Source organism: Fringilla coelebs (genome assembly GCF_963513975.1).
Source record: "Fringilla coelebs genome assembly, contig: SCAFFOLD_64, whole genome shotgun sequence".
Taxonomy (NCBI): domain Eukaryota; kingdom Metazoa; phylum Chordata; class Aves; order Passeriformes; family Fringillidae; genus Fringilla; species Fringilla coelebs.
In genome coordinates, this window is record NW_028167209.1 from 574,927 (window position 1) to 597,012 (window position 22,086).

Here is a 22,086-nt window from a genome sequence, read left to right on the forward strand (position 1 = left end):
GCAGGGATGGAGAGCCAGACGAGAGGCTGAGGAGACTCAGGGAATGATTTGGGGTTTAGAGATGGGCCCAGGGAGGACCCAGGGATGGAAGGCAGACCAGAGGGTGGAGCAGGGACCTTGGAAGGGGTGGGGAATCCAGGGAGGGCCTGGGAGGACAAAGAGAGGGATGAGGGATCTGCAGGGGGAACTGGGCAGTCATGGGGGAAATCAAGAGGGACGTGGGCATATCTGGGTGAGCCAGGGAGGAGTAAAGGGAGGGATGAAGGATTCAGGCAATGGTGGGGAAAGCCTTGGGGGATGTTGGGCTTCCCTGTCTCCATCCCTGCACTCACTGTGCACTGTCACTGTCACCGGCTTCGACTCACTCCAATGTGACGCCATCCAGCCCTTGCAGCTGTATTTGCCACTGTGGCTCAGCTTCAGGGGGGACATGGAGAGCTCGGTCCCACCATGGGGCCCACTCAGCTGCTTCTCTTCATGGTAGAAGTACACGTCCGTGAGCCGTTTGTTATCTCTGCCCCGGCAGCGCAGTATCACCGTGTCCCCCTCCAGCAGTGCCCGTGCTGGCACCTGCAGCACCAGTGGGTCTGGGGGACAGAAGGGTCCTGTCACACCAGGGGCGTCAGGAGGGTCATGATGGCGCCAGGAGACACCAGGGGCCACCCATTGTGAGAGAGAAATCTCCTGGCAGTGGAATGCTCTTGGATGTCCCCAGAGCAGGGGACAGGCTCTGGTCACACCTGGTCATGACCCATGGAGTGGAGCCCACCCAGAGCCCTTGGGATCCGGGCAGGTGCCAGGCTGGGAACACCCAAAATCCCCTCACCATTTAAGGCTCTCACGGAGGGGCTGAGCCCAGTGTCAGGTCTGTAACACGTGTAGGTGCCACTCTCGGTGACAGTGAAGTGGTCAGGTCCCTTCTGCCCCCAGATCTGCCTGTCCTTGTACCAGATGATGGCACTGGCAATCCCCGAGCCCTGGCAGGTCAGTGTCACACGGTCCCACAGCACCGGCGGCATCCAGGGGGGCTCCACGAGGAGCTGGGTGGTCTGGGCACCTGCGGGTGACAGGGAACACCAGCCTGCCAGGGCCAGCGTGGGGCTGGGGACAGCAGGGTGGGGCCATGGCATCCCCCGAGGACTCACCAGCAAGGCCGAGGGTCTGGGCTGGAAGGGAGAAGGGACAGGGCTGGGTGGGGGTGGCACTACAGGGACAGCAGCACGGGGACATGGGGTGTCGGGATTTTCCCTAACTGTCTCTGTGGGGGCACTGGTGTGGCACAGATGTCTCGAGGACAGGGACACAGCAGCCAACCCGTCCTCAAGCATGGGGACACTCTGCTGGCACAGGTCATCCCTGACAGCCTCACAGCCACATCCCCATGGCCCTGTACCCATGATCCCATTCTGTTGGCACCTGTCCTCATGCCCCATCAACATAGGGCCTGTCCCCTTGTCCCTGTCCCTGCATCCCTGTGTCCCTGTCCCTGTCCACACAGCTGGCCCTGCCCCAAGGTTCCTTCTGCCACATCCTTGTCCCCACATTCCATCCCCCAGTCCTTGTCCCCACATCCCAGTTCCCACATTCCTGTGCCCCTGTTCCTGTCCCCATGGCCACCACACAACTCTGGTCACACTGGGCTCCATGCCCTGCTGGCCATGGGGAGCTCAGGGGACCCCGCAGCCCCCCTGTGCCCCCTCCACATTCCCGGGCTGTCAGGCCCGTGCACAGGGCACTCACCCCACAGGAGCAGCGCCACCTTCCCAGGCATCCCGGTGTCCCCAGCCATGTGGACTGGCTGTCACTGGCTGCAGGGGGTGGCTGTCCCCTCGTTGGTGGCTCTTTGGCCAAAGGGGAAGGAAGCGAGGTCAGGTCTCGCCCATCTTGCGTAGCTGGCACTTGGTGGGGGCAGGGTGGCCACAGGCTGTGGGCTGGGTGGGGACAGGATGGGGACAAGGCTGGGTGGGACACGGTGTCATACGGGCACCCAGGAGTGGGGGCCTCAGGGGTTTGGGGAGCCAGGGATGGGTGTCAAGGGGAATGGGGGGTCCCAATGATGGGGTCCCTGGGAATGGGGGTGCTAAGGAGGGGGAATCACCAGAGATGGGGCCATGGGAATGGGGTTCCCAAGGGCTGAGGGGGACTGAGGGTTGGGAGTCGCAGGGGAATGTGGACTCCAAGGATTTGGGGTCACGGGATGTGGTCCTCCTGCTAATGATGAGATGCAGGGGGTATGGGTGTTCCTGGGAGAACCAAGGTTCTGCGGAAAGGAGGATTGCAGGGGATGGAATGAACAGGAGAGGGTTCCTTGGGAATGGCGTGCTGGGCCATGGAGATCCTGGGGAATTTCAATACTGGGATGGGGGTTACAGAGCGAGGGTGACATCAGGAATGGGGGTCCCATGTTTTGGTTCCCAGGGAAATGAGTGTGGCAGGGATGGGCAGGGGCTGGGTGAGCCTGTGGGTATCAGCTCCTTCCCTGGGTGCCTCATATTTTGGGGAGACCCAGAGCCCAGCACAGGCCCCATAAAGTGCCGGTGGCCTTGGGGTCACCCCAGACAGATTCTGAGGGTCTCTGGGTCTGTGTCCCCACACCCCCAGTGTCTTTTCCCTCTCTTCTTTTACATTTCCATCATTTCACCCCTCAATTTCACAACCCCCCAGTTCGTGCTTTGATGATCCTGGGGGGCACCGGAGCAGGGAAGGGGTTGGGGAAGCCCAGGGTGGGGGAAGCAGGGCTGAGGGGTCTGCAGGGAGGGCTGGGGAGGCTGTGGGCGATGGGGATGTCCACTTTCCCTCCCCAACACTTTCACTTTCTCTTTCCTATAGAAGAAGGAAGAGGCCGTTTGACACCTTGGTCACACGAGGGGGGCAGGTTCTGTCCTGGGCGGGCACATCTGGGGGGCTCCTGTCCTGGGGGGATGCTGTCCCAGGGGTGACACATGCTGGACAAGGGGGTCCTGTCCTGGGCCATGGCAGCTCCAGGGGGGACCAGACTTCTCCATTCTTTCTCGTTCCCTGCAGGATCTGAGCTTGCAAGAGCAGCAGGGGAATGGAGCCCCGGGCAGGAAGGCGCTCCCAAACTCCTGCTCCTTGAAGCCATCAGCCACCCAAAGGTGGGGCCCAGGCATGGCCCAGCCCCACTGCACAGGGATGGCCATTGCCCAGCCCTGCTCTGGCCAGCCCCAGGTGGCAGCCAGCACCTCAGGGTCCCCCCTGCCCCCTTGCCTTTGATTCTGGCAGCTTTAGAGCTGCTGCAGAGGTGAGAATTCTGTGGGGGGAAAAGGCCTGCATGTGGTTTGCTCAGCCCTGCAAGAAGCACAAACCCCAAAGGGAGCCCAAGCAGTGGCTCTGGGAGGGCCTTTGATGGTTTTCAGAGAAGGGCTGGCTGGAAACCACCCCTGCAGGGGCAGCTGTGAGGGAACCAGTGTGGAAATGCAGGAATTGATCATTTTGTCCCTTTGCCCAAGGGACTCAGAAAACCACAAAACTCCTGCAAATACAACAGCAATCTGCTCCACAACCTGACCTGGACCCTCCTTCTTGAACAAAACCTGCAGCCTTCTGGAACCTCCAAGAAAGAATGTTTGGTCTCAGGATGTGCACAGCAGAAGAGAGGGAAAAGTGTGGAAATATTGAGCACACGTCGGGCTGGGGAACAGGGGTGTCACAGCAGGAGCAGGGAGTGCCCAGGCAGGGGAATTCAGGGCAGGCTGGGTTGGATTTACCAGGGAAGCAGACCCTGAGGAGCACAAGGATATTTCCACAGATTCCTGTGCACTGTCCCAAGGATGGACAGAGCTTCTCCCCTTCCTCCATGGGAAGTCAATCAAATTTCAGGGTGGGAATGAGAAAAATGGGAAGAGTTCCTAAACGTGACCCAAGAAAAAGTTTTATTAGGGCTGGGTTGCCACCCAGCAGGCAGGGAACAATCCCATGGAGCTGTTGGACACTCAGGGAGATTCCACACTCTGTGTTAGCCACAAGCAAACGCTGGGCACCCCCATTCCCATGGGCCCCGCGATTCCCAAAGACTCCCCTTCTTCAGAACCCCATTTTCCATGGACCCAATCCCTGGGACCCCCCATTTCCCTGAACACCCATCCCGGGCTCCCCAAACTCACTGAACCCCCCCCCACCTTTGAACCACACATCCCACCTTGTCCCACCGAGCCTTGTCCCCATGCTGTCCCCAGCTTGTGGCCACACTGCCCCCATCAAGGGCCACCCACACATGGGGACAAGGCGTGACCTCGCTTCCTTCCCCTCCATCCGAAGAGCCGCCAGCCAGGGGAGCGGTGGCCACAGCAGCCAGTGACAGCCAGTACGCATGGCTGGGGACACCGGGATGGCCGGGAAGGTGGCGCTGCTCCTGTGGGGTGAGTGCTCTGGGCATGGGCCTGACACCCTGGGGATGGGGAGGGGAGAGGGCAAAAGGGGCTTTGGGGTCCCCTGAGGTCCCCAAGGCCAGCAGTGCCTGTCCCTGTTACCCACAGTGGACCTTGGTGGGACTGGGGATGTGGAGTGGCTTTAGGGACAGGAACAGGGAGCAGGAATTTGGGGATGGGGCTGTGGGGACAGGAATGTGGGGACTGGCACCTTTGGACTCAGGTAGCTCTGAGGACAGGGACAAGGGACCTGGGATGCAGGGACAGAAGGGGACAAGAATGGTGAGGATGTGGCCATGGGGATGGGATCATGGGGATGGCAGCATGAGCTGGTGGGGGTGACCTGGGCCAGCCTGGGCTGTGTCCGTGGTGTCCTCGTGCCTGGGGTGTCCACAGTGTCCCCATGTTCTGCCTCAGCCCAGGGTGGCCTCGGTGTCCCTGTTCCCACGGTGTTTGTGCCACAGGGAGGTGGTGCACGGGTGGCTGTGACACAGACATGTCCCCATGGCTCTTCAAATCTTTTGGGAATCACCCCCATGCATATTCCTACAAGAACTGCTCTCCCCATGGGGACAATTGGGGACAGCCACCACACCCTGTACCCTGTCTGGTGCTGTCCCCACGGTGCGACCCCCACCCAGCCCTGTCCCTTTCTCCCTTCCAGCCCAGACCCTCGGCCTCACTGGTGAGTCCTCGGGGGATGCCATGGCCCCACCCTGCTGTCCCCAGCCCTGCTCTGGCCCTGACAGGCTGGCGTCCCCTGTCACCCGCAGGTGCCCAGACCACCCAGCTCCTTGTGCAGCCCCCCTGGACGCCGGCGGTGCTGTGGGACCAGGTGACACTGACCTGCCAGGGCTCAGGGACAGCCGGTGCCACCACCTGGTACAGGGACGGGCGGCGCTGTTGCCATCAGAGAAGCGATCACTTCACTGTCACCGAGAGTGGCACCTACAAGTGCGACAGACCTGGAACCAGGCGCAGCCCCCCGGTGACAGTCTTAAATGGTGAGGGGGGTTTGGATGTCCCCAGCCTGGCACCTGCAGGGATGCCAAGGGCTCTGGGTGGGCTCCACTCCATGGGTCATGACCAGGTGTGACCAGAGCCGGTCCCCTGCTCTGGGGACATCCCAGAGCATCCCTGTGCATGGTGACTTCTCTCTCACATTGGGTGGCCCCTGGTGCCTCCTGGTGCCATCATGGCCCTCCTGATGGCCCTGCTGTGATAGGACCCCTCTGTCCCCCAGACTGGCTGGTGCTGCAGGTGCCAGCACGGGCACTGCTGGAGGGGGACACGGTGACACTGAGCTGCCGGAGCAGGGACAACAAACAGCTCACAGATGTGTGCTTCTACCATGAGGAGAAGCCTCTGAAGGGGCCCCATGATGGGACCGAGCTGTCCCTGTCCCCTCTGAGGCTGCAACACAGCGGCCGCTACCACTGCAAGGGGTGGGTGGCATCACACTGGAGAGAATCGAAGCGGGTGACAGTGACAGTGCACAGTGAGTGCAGGGATGGGGACAGGAAAGCCCGACATCGTCCGAGGGTTTCACCACCACCGCCTGAATCCTTCATCCCTCCCTTTACTCCTCCCGGGATCACCCAGAATTGCCCAAGTCCCTCTTGGTTTCCCCCATCACTGCCCAGTTCCCCCTGCACATCCCTCATCCCTCTCTTTGTCTTCCCCAGCCCTCCCTGCATTCCCCACCCCTTCCAAGGTCCCTGCTCCACCCTCTGGTCTGCCTTCCGTCCCTGCATCCTCCCTGGGCCCATCTCTAAACCCCAAATCATTCCCTGAGTCTCCTCAGCCTCCCTCGTGGTTCCCCATCCCTGCCTGGGTCTCTGCCCCTTTCCACGGGGTCTTGGCATTGTCCCCAGGTCCCACCATGCCTCCCAGGGTCCCCTTCTGCTCACTGGCATCCTCTCTGCTCCCCTCCAATCCTCCTCTTTCCCCTCCAGTGTCCCCCTGCCCTTCCTGGATCCCCAATCCATTCTGTGTCCCCCTGCAGGGGTCCCACCCTCGGGGGTGTCCCTGTCAGCGCAGCCCCCTGGGGGACAGGTGGCACTCGGGGACAGCCTGGTGCTGAGCTGCACGGTGGCCAAGGGGACAGGTCCCCTGTCCTTCTCCTGGCACCGGGAGGGCTCCGGGGCACTGCTGGGCACCGGCCCCCGCCTGGAGCTGCACCAGACCGGGGACCTTGACAGCAGCAAGTACCGGTGCCGGGTCAGCGACGGGGACAGCATGGCTGAGAGTGACCCCCTGAATGTCACCGTGCTGGGTGAGCGGGACCCTCGGGCTGGGGTGACCCCACCCACGGCACCCCCATCCCACCTCGCCCTGTGTCATCCCCGTCTGTGTCCCCGCAGTGCCCGTGGCCAATGCCACCATCACCCCTGGTCCCCTGTCACACCAGGTGCGTGCAGGTGACAACGTGACCCTGCGCTGCTCGGTGCAGGTAGGCTCAGCCCCTGTCACCTTCACCTGGCTCACAATGGGCAGGAGGTGGCCCGGGGTCCCCTCCTGGAGCTCGGGGACATCGATGTGGGACATTCGGGCACCTACCAGTGCGTGGCCACCAACCAGCTGGGACAGGACGGGCACCGCGTGTCCTGGGCACTCAGCCCTGAGCTGACACTGGAGGTGACACCTGGCTCACCCTGGGTCACAGGTAGGGTCACACAGGGTCACCAGGGAGTGTAGGACCCCTGGGGTGATGGGTGACCCTGATGTGTCCCCCTCTGTTGTCTTGCAGTGGTCGCAGGGGTCGGTGGGGCCCTTTTGTTCCTGCTCTTGCTTGTGGGTGTCATTGTGGCCTGGCACTGGTGGCACCGTGTGAGTGTGTGACAATGGGGGGACAGGCGTCCCAGGGAGCCGTAGAGGCCCCCAGAACTCTGACCCTGTAGGGGTTGGGGAAGTGCTGGAGGGTCCTGCAGTGATGTTGGGTGTTGTTTCAGGGGCTCTGGAGGTGTTTGGGGGGTCTCTGTCCCTGGTGGGCTTTGGGTTCTTCAGACTGAGTTGGTCGAGGCACTGGGGAGGTTCCTGAATTCTGGGGGGTTTCAGGGATGCTTGGGGGTCTTGTGGGAAATGGAGGGTTCTGTGGGAGTTCAGGAATCCTGAGAGGGGTCAGGGCCCTGGGACCCCACAGTCACCCCTCCCCTCTTTCCTCTGCAGCTGCTGTGAAGCACCAGGAAAGGTCAGTGGGGGGCTCAAACCACAATCCCCTCGTTTTACCCCAACCCCCAAGACCTCCCGTTCTCTCCCCACATCCCATTTATTCCCTCAGGGCCCCCCCGGATACCCCAGCCCCACCAGAGGAGGGGGAGGTGCTGTACGCCCGTGTCATGAAAACCAAGAGGGCCGGGGGTGAGTACGGGGGGGACACAAACAGAGGGACATGTCACCCACGTGTGTCACCCCACCCAGATCCCACAGGCCGTGTCTCTCGCAGTGTCCCCCCGTGCCACCACCCTCCAGGATCCCCAGGTGACCTACGCGGAGCTGCGGGGACCCCAGGGGCGACCGCGGGAACCCGGTGACATCTACGGAAATGTGCTGTGACATTGGCGGGAACTGGGGGGCACTGGGGGTCCCCACCATGGGCACCCACTTGTGTGTGCTGCTACAAAAAACTGCCCCTCCCTCTTTGGGCACAAAGATCCCAAAGGGGTGAGAGAAGAACAATTTCCTGAAAGAGCAACAAGCGAGAATAAAAGCAACAGCAACAGCAACAAGGTTGAGTCCAAATTGTCACACAAGGAACGATTTCCAGGGAAAGGCACAACAAGGAGCAACCCCCAGACATTTCCCCTAGCTCGTTTCCTCCACCTGACCTTCCTTGCTCTGATGGCCAAAGTGGCCTTCAGGAGGCTCTGGATTCGCTTGTTCCCTGTCCCAAACCCCCCCTCTGCCCTGTTCCCCACACCAGCATGTCACAAAGGCCCTGTGGGGGTTCCAGAGCCTCCCCCTTTCCCAGGGCAGTGGGGATCAGGCCATAGCACAGGGTGGGGTGTCAGAGACAGGAAAAGTTTGATGTCTGGAGACATTTTGGAAGAGCTGTGTGTATGCAGGGGTGGGTCAGGCCTTGCATTTGGTGAGACAGGGCCCCGTCTGTCCGTCAGTCTGTCAGCCATGGCACACTGGGGACAGTGTGACAGTCTGCCAAAGCCAGTTCCTGAGTGGCCACGTGACCAGAAGTGCCACCTGGGGAGAGAGCCCTTGGTGGCCAAACTGGCTAAAAAGGAAGAGCATGAGGTGGCCAAGTTGCTGACCCTGTCTCCTCTTGGGATGTCTTTCCCATCCATGCTGGAACCCAGGATTTGGCAACTCATTTAAATCAGAGATATCTGCCAAGGAAAGTGGGAAAATTCCTGGAATGGAAAGAAGACATATTTCTAAAACTTTTTTTAAATTTAAAAATGACGGGACTTCCAGGCCAATGTGTAGGAAAAGGAATAACAGATCTTTACTTGCAAATTTATAAACCAGAACAGAACAAACAACACAAAGCCAGAACTTTCCCTCCTGCTCAGCGCTGTTTTTGTGGCAGTGATAACCGCGGCCAGCAGGGGGCGCTGCAGGGAGCACTCCCGGCCAGCAGGGGGCGCTGCAGGGAGCCCTCCCGGCCAGCAGGGGGCGCTGCAGGGAGCACTCCCGGCCAGCAGGGGGCGCTGCAGGGAGCACTCCCGGCCAGCAGGGGGCGCCCCGGTCCAGCTCCATCCCCTCAGGGGCCATGGCGGCCTCGGGCAGGACGCAGGAGGGGAAATCGCTCCTTTTGCAAACTCACGGGCACCAATCGCTCCCGGCACCACCACCGGCAGCGGGCAGGAGCCGCCAGGGCAGCAGGTTGGATCCCAGTGCCCACTGGCAGCGTAGCAGTGTCCCAGGGCCAGGCACACACCCTGAGCAACACCCACGACCGCTCTCCATGATCCCAGATGGAAGGAAGGCAGCGCCTGAGCCCAGGCAGGTCTCGGGTCCACAGCAGCACCTCTGGTGGCTTTACATCACAATTCCTGCAAACCCTCAGCCTTTCACTCAGGTGAGGAGGGCAGGGATGGAGCAGTTCTGGGGACACCTGGAATCCAGACAGGGTCACTGCCCACAGCCCCACCATGGCTGCTGGGCAGAGCCACTGCTCAATATTTCCACACTTTTCTCTCTTATATGATAGGCCCATTCTGAGCCAAAACATTCTTTCTGGAAGGTTCCAAAGGCTGCAGGTTTTGTTCAAGAAGAAGGGTCCAGGTCATGTTGTTGAGCTGATTGTTGTGGGATTTGCAGCAGTTTCTGGTTCTCTCAAACCCTTACCAAGAGGAACAAATGATCAATTCTTGTATTTCTGCACTGGATCCCTCACAGCTGCCCCTGCAGGGGCAGTTTCCAGCCAGCCCAGCTCTGAAAACCATCAAAAGCCCTCACAGAGCCACTGCTTGGGCTCCCTTTGCGGTTTGTGCTTCTTGCAGAGCTGAGCAAACCACAGGCAGGGCCTTTTCCCCCCACAGAATTCTCACCTCTGCAGCAGCTCTAAAGCTGCCAGAATCAAAGGCAAGGGGGCAGGGGGGACGCTGCGGTGCTGGCTGCCACCTGGGGCTGGCCAGAGCAGGACTGGGCAATGGCCATCCCTGTGCAGTGGGGCTGGGCCATGCCTGGGCCCCACCCTTGGGTGGCCGCTGGCTTCAAGGAGCAGGAGTTTGGGAGCTCCTTCCTGCCCGGGGCTCCATTCCCCTGCTGCTCTTGCCAGCTCAGATCCTGCAGGGAATGAGCAAGGATGGAGAAGTCTGGACCCCCCTGGAGCTGCCATGGCCCAGGACAGGACCCCCTTGTCCAGCATGTGTCACCCCTGGGACAGCATCCCCCCAGGACAGGAGCCCCCCAGATGTGCCCGCCCAGGACAGAACCTGCCCCCCTCGTGTGACCAAGGTGTCAAACGGCCTCTTCCTTCTTCTCCAGGAGGGGGAAATTGAAAGTGTTTAAGTGGGAAAGTGGACATCCCCATCGCCCACAGCCTCCCCAGCCCTCCCTGCAGACCCCTCACCCCTGCTTCCCCCACCCTGGGCTTCCCCCAACCCCTTCCCTGCTCAGGCGCTCTCCAGGATCATCAAGGCACAAACTGGGGGGGTTGTGAAATTGAGGGATGAAATGATGGAAATGGAAAAAAAGAGTGGGAAAAGTCACATGGCCTGTGGGGACACAGACCCGGAGACTCTTGGAATCTGTCTGGGGTGACCCCAAGGTCACCGGCAGCGGATGGGGGCTGTGCTGGGCTCTGGGTCTCCCCAAAATCTGAGGCACTGTGGGATAGAGCTGAGACCCCCGGTCTCAAACAGCCCCTGCCCATCCCTGGCACTCTCATTTCCCTGGGAACCAAAACATGGGAACCCCATTCCTGATGTCACCCTCGCTCTGTAACCCCTAACCCAGTACTGACATTCCCAAGGATCTCCATGGCCCAGCACCCCATTCCCAAGGAACCCTCTCCTGTTCATTCCAGCCCCTGCAATCCTCCTTTCCCCAGAAACTTGGTTCTCCCAGGAACACCCATACCCCCTACACCCCAACCTTATCAGGATGACCACATCCCGTGACCCTGAATCCCTGGATCCCACGTTCCCCTGGGACTCCCAACCCTCAGTCCCCCCAGCCCTGGGAACCCCCATTCCCATGGCCCCATTGCTGGTGACTCCCCCTCCTCAGCACCCCCATTCCTCGAGACCCCATCCCTGGGACCCCCAATTCCCCTGGACACCCATCCCTGGCTCCCCAAACCCCTGAGGCCCCCACTCCTGGGAACCCGTATCACACCGTGTCCCACCCAGCCTTGTCCCCATCCTGTCCCCACCCAGCCCACAGCCTGTGGCCACCCTGCCCCCACCAAGTGCCAGCTACGCACGACGGGCGAGACCTGACCTCGCTTCCTTCCCCTTTGGCCAAAGAGCCACCAGCGAGGGGACAGCCACCCCCTGCAGCCAGTGACAGCCAGTCCACATGGCTGGGGACACCAGGATGGCCGGGAAGGTGGCGCTGCTCCTGTGGGGTGAGTGCCCAGGGTACAGGCCTGACACCCGGGGGATGGGGATGGAGAGGGGGCACAGGGGGGCTGCGGGGTCCCCTGAGCTCCCCATGGCCAGCAGGGCATGGAGCCCAGTGTGACCAGAGTTGTGTGGTGGCCATGGGGACAGGAACAGGAGGACAGGAATGTGGGAACTGGGATGTGGGGACAGGAACAGGGGGATGGAAATATGGGGACAAGGATGTGGCAGAAGGAACCTTGGGGCTGGGGCAGCTGTGTGGACAGGGACACAGGGATGCAGGGACAGGGACAAGGGGACAGGCCCTGTGTTGATGGGCCATGGGGAAAGGTGCCAACAGAATGGGATCATGGGCACTGGGCCACGGGGCTGTTGCTGTGGGGCTGGCAGGGGTGACCTGTGCCAGCAGAGTGTCCCCATGCCTGAGGAGGGCTGCTGTGTCCTTGTCCATGAGACATCTGTGCCACACCAGTGCCCCCACAGAGACAGTAAGGGACAATCCCGACACCCCGTGCCCCCCTGCTGCTGTCCCTGCAGTGCCACCCCCACCCAGCCCTGTCCCTTCTCCCTTCCAGCCCAGACCCGCGGCCTCACTGGTGAGTCCTCAGGGAATGCCATGTCCCCACCCTCCTGTCCCCAGCCCTGCTCCTGTCCTGACAGGTGTCCCCTGTCACCCACAGGTGCCCAGACCACCCAGCTCCTCGTGCAGGCCCCCTGGAGGCCAGCGGTGCTGTGGGACCGGGTGACACTGACCTGCCAGGGCTCGGGGACCGCCGGTGCCACCATCTGGTACAAGGATGGCTGGCACTGGTGGCAACAGAGAAGCAATCACCTCACTGTCACCAAGAGTGGCACCTACGAGTGTGACAGACCCGACACGGGGTGCAGCCCCCCATTGACAGTCTCAAATGGTGAGGCAGGTTTTCATGTCCCCAGCCTGGCACCTGCCCGCATCCCAAGGGCTCAGGGTGGGCTCCACTCCATGGGTCACCTCCTGGTGTGACCAGAGCCTGTCCCCTGCTCTGGGGACATCCAAGAGCATTCCACTGCCAGGAGATTTCTCACTCACAATGGGTGGCCCCTGGTGTCTCCTGGCGCCATCATGACCCTCCTGACGCCCCTGGTGTGACAGGACCCTTCTGTCCCCCAGACCTGGTGGTGCTGCAGGTGCCAGCACGGGCACTGCTGGAGGGGGACACGGTGACACTGCGCTGCCGGAGCTGGCAGAACAAACGGCTCACAGACATGTCCTTCTGCCAAGAAGAGACTAATCTGAAGTGGAGCTATGATGGGACCGAGCTGCCCCTGTTGCCTGTGCAGCTGAGCCTCAGTGGCAACTACTGCTGTGGGGGCTCTGTGAGCGATGTGGTGTCGAAGTGGAGCAAGTCGAAGCAGGTGACAGTGACAGTGCACAGTGAGTGCAGGGATGGGGACAGGGATGCCCAACATACTCCAAGGCTTTCTCCACCACTGCCTGAATCCTTCATCCCTCCCTTTACTCCTCCCTGGCTCACCCAGAATTGCCCAAGTCCCTCTTGGTTTCCCCCATGACTGCCCAGTTCCCCCTGCACATCCCTCATCCCTCTCTTTATCCTCCCCAGCCCTCTCTGGATTCCCAAACCCTTCCAAGGTCCCTGCTCCACCCTCTGGTCTCCCTTCCTTCCCAGGGCCCATCTCTAAACCCCAAATCCTTCCCTGAGTCTCCTCAGTCTGGTTCTCCATCCCTGCCTGGATCTCTCCCACTTGCCACGGGGTCCTGCCTTTGTCCCCAGGTGTCACCATGACTCCCAGGGTCCCCTCCTACTCGTTAGAATCTTCTCCACTCATCTCCAATCGTTCTCTTTCTCCTCCAGAGTCCCCCTGCCCCTCGTGGGTCCCCAATCCCTCCTGTATCCCCCTGCAGGGGTCCCACTCTCGGGGGTGTCCCTGTCAGTGCAGCCCCCTGGGGGACAGGTGGCACTCGGGGACAGCCTGGTGCTGATCTGCGTGGTGGCCGCGGGGACAGGTCCCCTGTCCTTCTCCTGGCACCGGGAGGGCTTGGGGGCACTGCTGGGCACCAGCCCCCACCTGGAGCTACGCCACGTTGGGGACAAGGACAGCGGCAAGTACCAGTGCCGGGTCAGCAACAGGGACAGCGTGGCTGAGAGTGACCCCCTGAATGTCACCGTGCTGGGTGAGCGGGACCCTCGGGCTGGGGATGACCCCACCCACGGCACCCCCATCCCACCTCGCCTAGTGCCAGCCCTGTCTGTGTCCCTGCAGTGCCCGTGGCCAATGCCACCATCACCCCCGGTCCCCTGTCACACCAGGTGCACACAGGTGACAACGTGACCCTGCACTGCTCGGTGCAGGTGGGCTCAGCCCCTGTCACCTTCACCTGGCTGCACAACGGGCAGGAGGTAGCCCGGCGTCCCCTCCTGGAGCTTGGGACCATCGATGTGTGACATTTGGGCACCTACCAGTGCGTGGCCACCAACCAGCTGGGACAGGACGGGCGCCACGTGTTCCGGGCACTCAGCCCTGAGCTGGCACTGGAGGTGATACCTGGCACACCCTGGATCACAGGTGGGGACACGCGGGGTCACCAGGGTGTTCAGGGCCCCCAGGGTTCAGGGTGACCTCAGTGTGTCCCCTCTGTCCCCAGCAGTGGCTGTGAATGTCAGCAGGACCCTCCTGTTCCTGCTCCTGCTCCTGGCTGTCATCGGGGGCTGTTACTGGTGGCACCTCCGTGGTGGGTGACCATGGCGGGGGATGGGGGTCCTGGAGTGAGGGGGAGCCCCCAGAGTGGGGGCAGAGATCAGGATTCTGGCGAGAATCAGGGCTGAAGTGGGGATTTGTGGTTCCGTGGGTGATTAGAGATGCCGAGGCCCCAGGAAGGTTCAGGGGTCCCAGAGTCCCCTCGCTCACCCCCTCTCCTTTTCCTTGCAGCCACCAGGAAGCCCCAGGACAGGTGAGTGGTGGGCTCGGGCTGGGACTCCCCTTTCCTCTTCCCCAGGTACCAGCTAGACCTCCCCCATCCCCCCACGACCCCCCTGGATGAGGGGGCCATGCTGGATCCACACATCATGGGCACGGAGTGGGCAGTGGGAGAATTTGGGGGGGACAGGGACACCTCACCCACGGGTGTCACCCCCCACCCAGGTCCCCATAACCAGTGTCACTCTCAGGGCTCCCACAGGTGTCCCCCTGCCTGCCCCATCTCAGGATCCACAGGTGACCAATGTGGAACTGTCAGGACCCTACGAGGGACAGCGGGACCCCCGTGACTACGATGACGTGCTGTGACACTGGGGACACTGGGGGCACTGGGGGACATCGATACCCGTCATGGGTCTCTTCTTCCTCTTCCAGCACCCCACGGGGCTCCTCATTTCCCCTCCCAGTGCTGGGGGTTCACATGAGGTTTTTCCCTCTTATTGTACCCAAAATTCAGTTTTTTGGTCAAACTCTGTGACAAACAAGGCTCACTCTTGAAAATTTTTAAATGTTTAATAACAAATAAAAGGGTCAGTAAACAGCGGGTTGGGTGCTTGGCAGCTGCCAGAGGCACACAGTTAACTACAATTCTTCCTACACATCTTTTCATTGTATTGGTTAAATACACACTCAGGAGGGTTATGCATATTCAAACATTCTTTCCTGTCTAAATATTCTGGGAATTCCTTTACTGTATTTGACCCTTGATTCATTTTCATAAAGTGCACACCATCCTGCAGAATAAATTTATATATTTTATGTGCTCACAAGCTGCGCCCTGTTCTGTGGTTTGACAGCTCTTGATAACCAAAGGGTCAGTGGCAAATCCCACTTTTCAGTATTTCTTTTGCTGTTTATTTACTTGCTACATTTCAATGTGTTCTTCTCATACAGGTGAGATACTCCACCAGTACATTAAATCAACATTAGCTACTTCACACAATTATCTGAGTTATTTTCACCATTGTCCCTTAGTTACACAAATAAAGGCATTAGATATTTCTGCAACAGTTAATGTTGTAATACACAGCACATTGCCTGTATCTTGATATTTTGGGAGAGCCTAAACTATAATATATTTATCACACTGAAATATATATTCTACACAGGTATTAGGGTAAAAAGGCTGACAAATTGTAGTATATCAAAAGCAGTTGAGAAATGATTACAAACTGTATTATACCAAAATAATTTGCAAAACCCAATAGTGAAAGCCAAAGGCTGCGTAGTCATTCATAACAGTGTGAAGGTGTATTGAAGGGTTTATTTGACTTCTCCTTCCCCTGCTCTGATTTTGCCAGCAATAAATTCAATTCATATCTCTAAATTCGAGGCAGTTTTACCCGTGACAGGATTTGATGAGGGATCTCTCCTGGTCCGTGTCTCAACCCAGGAACCCTTTGCTCAATTTTCTCTCCCCATCCAGGTGTGGAGGGCACTGAGAGAGTGGCTGTGGTGAGTGAGGCGCATCCGGCCAATGTCCATCCACAGCAAGGCAGGGAGGAGGAGAAGGGTCCAGGTCAGGCTGTTGAGGAGATAAGTGTGGGATTTGCAGTAGCTCTGGGGCTCTCTCAGTCCCTTGGGCAAAGGGACAAAATGATCAATTCCTGCATTTCCACACTGGTTCCCTCACAGCTGCCCCTGCAGTGGGGGTCTCCAGCCAGCCCTGCTCTGAAAACCATCAAAGGCCCTCCCAGAGCCACTGCTTGGGCTCCCTTTGGGGTTTGTGCTTCTTGCAGAGCTGAGCAAACCACAGGCAGGCCTTTTTCCGCCCACAGAATTCTCACCTCTGCAGCAGCTCTAAAGCTGCCAGAATCAAAGGCAAGGGGGCAGGGGGGACCCTGAGGTGCTGGCTGCCACCTGGGGTTGGCCAGAGCAGGGCTGGGCAATGGCCATCCCTGTGCAGTGGGGCTGGGCTATGGCTGGGTCCCACCCTTGCATTGACAGGAATCCCCAGGATGTGCCACCCCGGGGACAGGATCCTCCCAGGAGAGAACCCCCCTGGGATGTGCCCACCAGGACAAAAGTTCCCCCTATTCCCATCTGACTCTCAGCACAAATGGCCTCTTCCTTCTTGTCCAGGAAAAGGAAAGTGAAAGTGTTGAGGGGGCACAGCCCAACACCTCCATCCCCCACAGCCTCCACACCCTTCCCTGCACCCCCACACCTCATTCTCCCCTACCCCTGAGTCCCCCCAACCCCTTCCCTGCTCAGGTGCTCCCCGCAATTGCTGCAGGAAAAGAGGGAGAGGGGACATGGCAGGAAAGTGAGGAAAATAAGAAACAAAGAGAAATGAAGAGAGGAAAACTTTAAGGGGGGCAGGGGAGGGCACAGAAGCAGAGCCATCCAGGACCCCCATGTGATGCCTGCACAGCAAACGAGCGCCCCAAACAAAGTGTGCTGGGCCCTAGGTCACCCCAAAATCTGAAGCACCCCAGGAAGGAGCTGCAATCCCCATGCCCACTCAGCCACTCCCCACCACTGGCACCCCCATTCCCCTGGCACCCCAACCATGGCACCCCCATGGCCTTGGTGTCTCCTCCCTGGGGACCCCCATCCCAGGGCTGCCATTGCCCAGCACCACCATTGCCTTGATCCCATCCCATCGGCTGCTTCTTCCCCCAGAACCCCGATTCCCGAGGGTCCCCTTTTTCCCCCTGCACCCCCAACACAGGCACCCACATGTCATGACACCAAATCCCTGGGGACCATCTTCCCACAGCACCCCCATCCCTGAATCCCCCCAGGCATGGAGACCCCAATTCCCCATGACCCACAATTCTTCTGGACGCCCATCCTTGGTTCCGCACATCCCCTGAGCACCCACTCTAGGCAACAAAATCCCCCACCATGTCCCCAGATCATCCCATCATGTCCCCAGCCTGTCCCCAGCTTGTGGCCACACTGCCCCCATCAAGGGCCACCTACACATGAGGACAGATGTGGCCTCGCTTCCTTCCCCTTCATCCGAAGAGCCGCCAGCCAGGGGAGCGGTGGCCACAGCAGCCAGTGACAGCCAGTCCACATGGCTGGGGACACTGGGATGGCTGGGAAGGTGGCACTGCTCCTGTGGGGTGAGTGCTCTGGGTACGGGCCTGACACCCTGGGGATGGGGAGGGGACAGGGGCACAGGGGGACTGCGGGGTCCCCTGAGGTCCCTAATGCCAGCAGTGCCAGTCCCTGTTACCCAGAGTGGACCTCGGTGTGACTGGGGATGTAGGGTGGCCTTGGGGACAGGAACATGGGGCAGGAATTTGGGGATGGGGCAGTGGGGACAGGAATGTGGGGACTGGCACCTTTGGGCTCAGGTAGCTCTGGGGATAGGGACAAGGGACCTGGGATGCAGGGACAGAAGGGGACAAGAACGGTAAAAGATGTAGCCATGGGGATGGGATCATGGGGATGGCTCCATGAGCTGGTGGGGGTGACCTGGGCCAGCATGGGCTGTGTCTGTGGTGTCGTCGTGCCCGGGGTGTCCACAGTGTCCCCATGCTCTGCCTCAGCCCAGGGTGGCCTCAGTGTCCCTGTTCCCAAGGTGTCTGTGTCATAGGGATGGGGCGCATGGGCGGCTGTGACACAGACATGTCCCCTTGCCTCACCAAATCGTTTGGGGACCACCCAGAAAGACTTTCTCTTAAGAACTGCTATCCCCATGAGGGCAATTTCGAGACAGCCCCCACACCCCGTGCCCCCCCGCTGCTGTCCCCGCAGGTGCCACCCCCACCCAGCCCTGTCCCTTCTCCCTTCCAGCCCAGACCCTCGGCCTCACTGGTGAGTCCTCGGGGGATGCCATGGCCCCACCCCGCTTTCCCCAGCCCTGCTCTGGCCCTGGCAGGCGGGTGTCCCCTGTCGCCCGCAGGTGCCCAAACCACCCAGCTCCTTGTGCAGCCCTTCTAGAGGCTGCCGGTACTGTGGGACCGAGTGACACTGACCTGCCAGGGCTCGGGGACCGCCGGTGCCACCACCTGGTACAAGGACGGGTGGCGTTGGGTGCAGAAGTGACCTCACAACCTCACTGTCACTGAGAGTGGCACCTACGAGTGTGACAGACCTGGAACCGGGCTCAGCCCCCCCGTGAGAGTCTTTAATGGTGAGGGGGGTTTGGGTGTCCCAGCCTGGCACCTGCGGGGACCCCGAGGGCTCAGGCTGGGCTCCCCTCCATGGGTCACCTCCTGTGTGACCAGAGCCTGTCCCCTGCTCTTGGGACATCCCAGAGCATCCCAGTGATGGGGGACCCCGGCATTTGACCTGGGGAACCCTGTTGCACTGAGTGTGACCCAATGGGGGGTCCTGGTGCCATCGGGTGTGACAGGATCCCTCTGTCCCCCAGACTGGCTGGTGCTGCAGGTGCCGGCACGGGTGCTGCTGGAGGTGGACACAGTGACACTGCGCTGCCGGGGCTGGTTGCACCGAATGGTCACCTTGGTGTCCTTCCACCAAAATGGGAAGGAATTGGGGGGGGGCCGCGGTGGGACCGAGCTGTCCCTGTCCCCTCTGCAGCTGAACCACAGTGGCAGCTACCGCTGCAAGCGCTGGGTAAGGTCCTGGGTACAGGAGGAGTCAGCACCGGTGATGGTGACAGTGCACAGTGAGCACCCCAGAGCATCCCAGTATGGGGGAGCCCGTGTTAGAATTGGGAATCCCTGGTGATTAGGGGGTGACCCAGTGGGGGGATCCACATGGAAACGGGACCCCCAGTGTGACACGATCCCCATGTCCCGCAGCCCGGTTAGAGTTGCAGGTGTCGGTGCAGGAGCTGCTGGAGGGGGACACGGTGACACTGTGCTGCCAGCGCTGACAGAACAACCCGCTCACCGAGGTGCGATTCTACCATGGGGACCAGGAGGTGGGGAGGTCCCTCAGATGGACCGAGCTGTCCCTGTTCCCCTTGCAGCTGCACCACAGCGGCCACTACAGCTGCGAGGGCCGGGTGGGCTCTGCAGTGTCACTATGGGCACAGTCGGCGCCAGTGACAGTGACAGTGCACGGTGAGAACCCCTACGGCTGGAACTCCAATCTCCTGACACCCCCAAAGCCCCTTCCCAGCACACTCAGAGTCACAGTCCTCACCTCCCCTCTCCTTCCCAGAGCTCTTCTCGGTGCCGGTGCTGGAGGGTCCCACCGAGCCCACTGAGGGGTCCCCCATGAATCTCAGCTGCCTCAGCACCCCCAGCCCCCTGCGGCCCCCAGCCCCCCTCCTGCACGTGTTCTACCGAGACGGGCAGGTGGTGGGGGACCCGCAGGGGTCCCCGAAGCTGCTGGTGCCCGCCGTGGAGGTCTCCCACTCAGGGTACCACAGATGCCTGGTGCGCTCCAAGGACGGGGCCGTACATAAGAGCAGTGCAGAGCTCCACGTCACAGTGCACAGTGAGTGCAGGGATGGCCCGGGGAGCCCCCAGAGACTCATCAGGTCCCCTGGTTGGAGATCTCTCATGACCCCCAGACACCTTTCTTAGGTCCCCCCACGACTCCCCTTGTCCCCTCACCCCTCTGTGGTGTGACCCCATATCCCATCACACTCATCCCCCCATCCAGATCTCCTCACACCAGCTGCCAGCCCCTCTTTGTGCCCTCAGCCTCGTCTGTGTCCCCGCAGTGCCCGTGGCCAATGCCACCATCACCCCCGGTCCCCTGTCACACCCGGTGCACGCAGGTGACATCGTGATCCTGCGCCGCTTGGTGCAGGTGGGCTCAGCCCCTGTCACCTTCACCTGGCAGCACAACAGGCAGGAGGTGTCCCGGGGTCCCCTCCTGGAGCTCGGGGACATTGATGTGGGACATTTGAGCACCTACCAGTGCGTGGCCACCAACCAGCTGGGACAGGACGGGCACCGTGTGTTCCGGGCACTCAGCCCTGAGCTGGCTCTGGAGGTGACACAGCGGGACACAGGGACACACAGGGACACAGGTGGAGTCACACAGGGTCACCAGGGAGTGTAGGACCCCTGGGGTGATGGGTGACCCTGATGTGTCCCCCTCTGTTTCTTGCAGTGGCCGCAGGGGTCGGTGGGGCCCTTTTGTTCCTGCTCCTGCTCGTGGGTGTCATTGTGGCCTGGCACCGGTGGCACCGCCAGGGTGGGTGACAAAGGGGGGATGTGGGTCCCAGGGACCTCTAGAGGCCCCCAGAGTTGAGGAGCGATTGGGTGGCTCCCACAGCCCCAGAATTGTGACCTTGGCTGTGGGTCCGGTAGCCTTTGGGGAGGTATTGGAGGGTCCTGCAGGGATGTTGGGAGTTATTCCAGGGGGGTCTCTGTCCCTGGTGGGCTTTGGGATCTTGAGGCTGAGTTGATCAGAGGCAACGGGAAGGTTCCTGAACTCTATGGGACTTCAGGGATGCTTGGGGGTCCTTTGAGTAACTGAGGGTCCCATGGGGGTTCAGGAACCCTGGGAGGGGTCAGGGTCCTGGGACCCTGCAGTCACCCCTCCACTCTTTCCTCAGCAGCATTTAGGAAGCACCAGGAAAGGTGAGTGGGGGCCTCAAACCACACTCTTCCCTTTTACCCCAACCATCAAGATCTCCAAATCCCTCCCCCACATCCCCTTTATTTCCTCAGGGCCCCCCTGGATTCCCTAGCCCCACCAGAGGAGGGGGAGGTGCTGTACACCCATGTCGTGGTCACTAAGAGGGCAGGGGGTGAGTACGGGGGGGACACACACAGAGGGACACGTCATCCACAAGTGTCACCCCACCCAGATCCAACAGCCCATGTCTCTCGCAGTGTCCCCCCATGCCACCACCCTCCAGGATCCCCAGGTGACCTACGCGGAGCTGCGGGGACCCCAGGGGCAACCACAGGAACCCGGTGATATCTACGGGAATGTGCTGTGACACTGGGGGGAACTGGGGGGCACTGGGGGTCCCCACCCATGGGCACCCACTCCTCTGTGTGCTGCCACTAAAAACTGCCCCTCCCTCTTTAAGCTCAAAGATCCCAAAGGGCTGTGAGAAGAACAATATCTTGAAACAGCAATGAGAGGGAATAAAACCAACAGCAACAGCAACGAGGTTCAGAGTCCAATTTTTTCACACAAGGAACGATTTCCAGGGAAAGCCACAACAAGGAACAAACCCCAGACATTTCGCCCAGCACGTTTCCTCCACCAGAGGAACCTGCCAGGGCCCTGGACCTTCCTTGCTCTGATGGCCAAGCGGCCTTCAGGAGGCTCTGGATTCTCTTCTCCCCTGTCCCAAACCCCTCCTCTGCCCTCTTCCCCACACCAGGATGTCACAAACGCCCTGTGGGGGTTCCAGAGCCTCCCCCTTTCCCAGGGCTGTGGGGATCAGGCCATGGCACAGGGTGGGGTGTCAGAGACATGAAATGTTTGATGTCTGGAGACATTTTGGAACAGCTGTGTGTGCAGGGGTGGGTCAGGCCTTGCTTTTGGTGAGACAGGGCCCCATCTGTCCATCAGTCTGTCAGCCATGGCACACCAGGGACAGTGTGACACTCTGCCAAAGCCAGCTCTTGATTGGCTGAGAGACCAGAAGTGCCAACTGGGGAAAGGGCCCTTGGTGGCCAAACTGGCTTAAAAGGCTGAGCATGAGGTGGCCAAGTTGCTGACCCTGTCTCCTCTTGGGGTGTCTGTCCCATCAACACTGGAACCCAGAAGTTGGTAACTCATTTAAATGAGAAATATCTGCCAAGGAAAGCGGGAACATGGCTGGAATGGAAAGAAGACCAATGTCTTAAAATTTT

At 60.4% G+C, this 22,086-nt stretch overlaps 1 protein-coding gene across 1 annotated transcript in view; it reads left to right on the top strand.

The window, feature by feature from the left end:
• LOC311166163 (uncharacterized protein) overlaps positions 1 to 21,218 on the top strand; it is a gene marked incomplete at both ends in the record, with an annotated part of 50,534 nt that extends 29,316 nt beyond the window's left edge. The window contains 8 exon segments of the mRNA XM_084227632.1: positions 18,311 to 18,388; positions 18,392 to 18,479; positions 18,720 to 18,925; positions 19,191 to 19,377; positions 20,381 to 20,464; positions 20,832 to 20,853; positions 20,944 to 21,023; positions 21,109 to 21,218. Of these exon segments, the coding sequence (XP_084083758.1) occupies positions 18,311 to 18,388; positions 18,392 to 18,479; positions 18,720 to 18,925; positions 19,191 to 19,377; positions 20,381 to 20,464; positions 20,832 to 20,853; positions 20,944 to 21,023; positions 21,109 to 21,218 (855 nt within the window).
• Between the last annotated feature and the right edge of the window lie 868 nt (positions 21,219 to 22,086).